The 4,635-nt window shown below is 42.8% G+C and overlaps 1 protein-coding gene across 1 annotated transcript; it reads right to left on the minus strand.

The window, feature by feature from the left end:
- Positions 1-383: 383 nt before the first annotated feature.
- igfbp6b (insulin-like growth factor binding protein 6b) lies at positions 384-4,635 on the minus strand. The gene is made up of 4 exons (XM_005741049.1): positions 4,046-4,635; positions 3,159-3,193; positions 2,284-2,403; positions 384-1,931 (listed from the first exon to the last, which is right to left on the minus strand). Exons 1-4 carry the CDS (start codon positions 4,380-4,382, stop codon positions 1,818-1,820), a joined length of 606 nt encoding a protein of 201 aa, XP_005741106.1. The 5' UTR covers positions 4,383-4,635; the 3' UTR covers positions 384-1,817.

The raw sequence follows: 4,635 nt of genomic DNA on the forward strand, positions 1-4,635 counted from the left end.
CTATTATCAGTAAACAAATGTTGGTCCAAACACACATTCGGCTTTAGCGCTAATTAGTCTTAGTTTTGCATTTAAATGCTACAAACACTGGCATTATGCAGTCATACATCTATGTATAATTTATAGTACACATAGTGTATTATTATTTCTTATAGCTTGAGACTTAACTTCAGTCTACTGTAAAGTGTTTTAATCAGTGTAGCTACGTCCTTTTTAATTACATAATTGCTTGTTCTTGTTGTGAAAATTTGGGCCTAAAGAAATGATCTTTACAGCTGTTTTCTTCTCTTGGTCACTCCCTGGGTGATTAAAATTGCTCTCAAATGACATATTTCACAAAAGAAACACACACAACACCAGTTGTTATATTAATATATGTTTTATTCTTCTCTATTTTTTTATTATCATTATGTTTTATTTTCATATTTGCAAATCTTACAGGTCCTTTGTGCATGGACCTTTCATCACGGCACACACATTGGCACAACAAGATTGGTCAGAAATAGATAAATTCTAATCACACTTTAATAGCACACAATTTCATGACTTTTGCAAGGACTCGGGAAAGACATACTATAACAATAACAAATTTGATCTTTTTTTTCTGTACTGAAATCGTAATTTTAAAAGTAGGATGTGCCAAAAGAAAACATAATAGTAACATGGACATTCTTAAATTCTCAAATGAACAAAGCATAAATAAACAAAAAGGAAAATTAAAAACATGAGATCTAACCATAAGATGTACAGCAGTTGAATAGAGCTCTGATGAATGTGATGAGTTTTGCCATAAAAGTGCCTCTAAAGCACAACACTTCCCCTAACATGAAATAAAATAATCTCTGTCTTTAAATAAGAAACTGCTGACAATATAAAAATACATGGCATTGTACTGTAGTTCATTAAATAAACCAACAATTCATATATAAAATATTATATTGACGTGTATAAAAATATGCCTTACAACTTTTTGAAAAGGGTAACAGCCGTAAGCTTTTTGTCTGCCACTTCAGAACACACAGTCGACCACAAAAATCCAACATATGTACAAACAATCAACCAATAAGCAGTCAGAACGCTATTTTGACAAAGAAAGTGAACAGAAGCTTCCAGGATCATATTAGTATGACTTTTTTTTTCTCTCTGACTTGACATATATATATATAAGATACTGTGAGATTCAAGCAGTACTTGATGGAAATACTCAAAAAAAAATAAATTAATAGAAAAGAAATATTCTGTCAATTATAAGTATGTTGATATCAGTGTATCTTTGGAGAGAGGGAGAGAGGACGGTGAGGGAGACACTTTTTTTTTCCGAACGTTTGTGTCACATCACCTGCGTAACAGTATTTCAGCCCACTGAGATCAGAACAAACACAGGCAGTGTCAGCTATCCTAAAGTGAAAAGGGAAAATAAAAATCTACCAGAAAGCCAGGACAAGAGCCAGGGAATATAGAGATCATTCGGAGAGATACAGCTTGGATCACTGAGGCAGTTCACGGAGCAATAATGTGAGCATGCAGCGCGCCACCACACGACGCAGAGGACATTGCTGCAACTGTTGAACATTCAGGCAGATGTTACTGTTGCTACTGCTGGACTGTGAGAGTGTGTTTGTCTTGCTTATAGAGAGGACATTAACTGGTGTGTATTTTCCATAGGAAGTGGTTTATCCCTGCTCCCTCCTGTCCAGGCAGTGTCTAGCACAAGCTAAAGCCACCCCCTCTCCCCGTGCTCCTGCTCCTCCACCTCCTCCTCGCCCTCCTCCTTCTCCACCTCCTCCAGGCTGAGAGCAACCAGGCGGACTTGTCCCTCACTCGCCATCGCATGGTATGGTACCATCTTCGCTGGCACGTGAAGGCACGGGCGTGCCGAGCTCGTCTACGCACCAGCAGTGGCCACGCTGCATGCCCTTGGAGGAGCGGCACTATGTGAAATTAAAGGAAAGAGAGGGAGATTTTTATAGGGAAAGAGCGCCGAGATAGAGGGTAGGAAAGGTGGTGAGGGAGGCAGAGAGAGAAAATGATATGTCATCATAGCGCAGTAGTGATTCTCTGAGCCCACAGCTGAGAGGCTCAGAGAGAGGTGTCAGTTATTCTCAGCCCCTGTGGTCACACACTAATCTGTGGATGCACTGAACAGAAAGCTGCAGTGGAGTGCAGCTCTGACACATGTACAGTAACACCAAGTCAGTGCAGCAACGAGACATTTTCCCATCACATAAGCTCAACAAAGTTCCACTGTCATGCCTCACGATAGCTCTACTGATAATGCTCTACCTGCTTTTTCCTGTAGAAGCCACGAGTGTCACAGTTGGGTATATAGATGTCGCGGTCAGACTGGAAGATTGTCAGCTCAAGACCCCTCAGGACGCTATTGAGCAGCTTGCGACAGGGTGCCTGAAAACAGCAACGCAGAGTGTGACTTCAAACACCGCCAGAGGCAAACAGAGAGAACCTGCCTTAATGTGAAGAGTGGCAGTGGCAAGCTGCTATCCCCCCTCAGGTGATTGTGTTGGCAGAAATCCTCTTTGCAGAACACATGTCGATGTGAATCACTAAGGATTAGCTACGGTGATGCAGCATTCCAGCCAGAAGCAGAGAAAATGCACATTTCTATATATATAGATCAGATGTCACATATTGTATATCATTATATAACCATATTGTTATACAATGCTTTTGATTTTCAGGTCACTGAATGGTTTGAAGTGACTCTGCGTTTTTGTGTCACTTTGAGAAATTGAACTGTGCAATAGCCACCTAAATATGACCATTTAGGTGGCTATCGCATTCTACTTATAGCATCCATACTGGCTCAGACACTGCACAGCAAACCAGCTCACTAACTGAGAAATCTGTAGCGGCAGCGGCCGGCTCGAAACTTTCCTGATTCACATCATGCTCAATTAGTTCTGCCGCATAGCAGCACACACATCATGCACCATAATGCATGGCTTCAGAGCAGTGTGTGCGTGTGTGTGTGTGTGTGTGTGTGTACATGCCACTGCAACACCCCAAACGACAGAGGATCTATGGGAAGAACTGTGTAGATGCAGCTCAACATACAGCCATAACAGGGTTAGAAATGTCAGATTTTTAATGATTTAGGTGAAGATGGAGTAGCTTATCTCACAATAAGAGGATGAACTTACTTTTTCAATGTCACCACTGTGTGAAGGATGTGGACCTGAGAGGAAATGACACGCCGACATGAGAACATTGAAGCATGATACCGGTAAAACAGCACCCATTGTCAGATCATACACTATATACTTAAAATAATGCACTCACACTTTGTGATATAGCTTTGCTTCTTTTAGCGTAGTACATTAATGAACCTTCAGTAAGAGGACATGCATGTGTGCTGGTCATTTAATGAGAGACCTAATTTCTGTCAGTACGGCTCCTTTTCAGATAGTTAATCGCAGTATCTCAGTTTGAACAGTAGATGGAGATCACTGCAATAAAAAGCAGCTTGATCAGAATGTAGGTGACACTGTTACAGTTTTCACATTCATTCTAAATTCTCTACAGAGAAGCCGGCTTGTTGGACAGATCATTGTCATGCACCCTGTCACTGAAATGGATGGTAACAATAACACTTCATGGGTGCATATCTTCACTTACAGATCCCCCAAAATTGAAGAAAGCTTACACAAGGTGTAGTTTTCTCTTTGTTAATGTGATTGTGGTGATTTTCCACCATAAAAGGAACTGACATTTTCATCAACAGTGAAGCCAGAGGTGCTGCGGAACAGATGCCAGAGGTCTGCAAATTCATTAGTGGTGCACAAAATGCAACCAGGCTTAAATGCCACATACTAATTGTCCCTTCTTGTGCTGGTAAGTGACACAGCATCACATGCAATTTATAGCAATACTGGGGGAGGCACACTGTATATACACTAATGTGTGGCTGTCGCCATATATCCCCTTCAAATCAAGCCTATATGCAGTTGCCGTGCAAGCCCCTGTTTGCATCTGTAGGTGCGTGCCTATGTGATTTCATGCACGTGTGTGTGTAAATACAGTATCTTACCTGTGGGGTGGGGCCTCTCGGTGGGACTAGTCTTGCTGTACTTGGCGCAAATGCCCCTTCCCTGCAACAGAGCCTGGAGGGGGCTGTGCTCCCTTGGTGGGGGAACACAACGGAGCCCCTTGGCACAGGTCAGGGTGTACACACCACAGGGCTCTCCTTGGGCCAGCACTGACGTGCTGCCAGCAGCATTATGGTCCCTGGGGGGCCGACCTGCCCCCAGTGGATCCTTGCAGGAAGGGCAGACCTTGAAGGGGCCCAAGCGGTTCGCCCCGGTCCATGATCCGCAGTGAGCAATGAGCAACAATACAACGGTTGTTAAGTTAGAAAGGATAGGCATTTTCTGTCCAGGTCTCAGGTTCTCCACACTGTCACTCTCTGTCAGTTAAATGTAGCTGATGCTATTTCTGGATGTATATTTCTCTCTCACTCTTACTCTCTTTCCCTTTCTCTCCTCTTTCCTCAGTCTTCCTCCCGCTTCTATACAGTAGCTCTCCTTGGTGCTTTGCCGGTCGAGAGTCCCCTGCAGTGCCAGATGAGACAAATGGAGATCGTGAGAGACACGGCAAAGCACCAGCTTTTAAAGATCTGAA

The sequence above is a fragment of the Pundamilia nyererei genome, unplaced genomic scaffold (assembly GCF_000239375.1).
Source record: "Pundamilia nyererei isolate P.nyererei 1_Seehausen unplaced genomic scaffold, PunNye1.0 scaffold00106, whole genome shotgun sequence".
NCBI classification, from domain to species: Eukaryota; Metazoa; Chordata; class Actinopteri; order Cichliformes; family Cichlidae; genus Pundamilia; species Pundamilia nyererei.

What these genes read in the sequence shown, in the direction of transcription:
- igfbp6b (XM_005741049.1), bottom strand. Translation starts at nt 4,382, where the DNA reads ATGCCTATCCTTTCTAACTTAACAACCGTTGTATTGTTGCTCATTGCT. An exon ending in CGAGAGGCCCCACCCCACAG is followed by an intron (nt 3,194 to 4,045) that starts GTAAGATACTGT and finishes ATTTCCTCTCAG; the next exon opens with GTCCACATCCTTCACACAGT. An exon ending in GCTTCTACAGGAAAAAGCAG is followed by an intron (nt 1,932 to 2,283) that starts GTAGAGCATTAT and finishes AATTTCACATAG; the next exon opens with TGCCGCTCCTCCAAGGGCAT.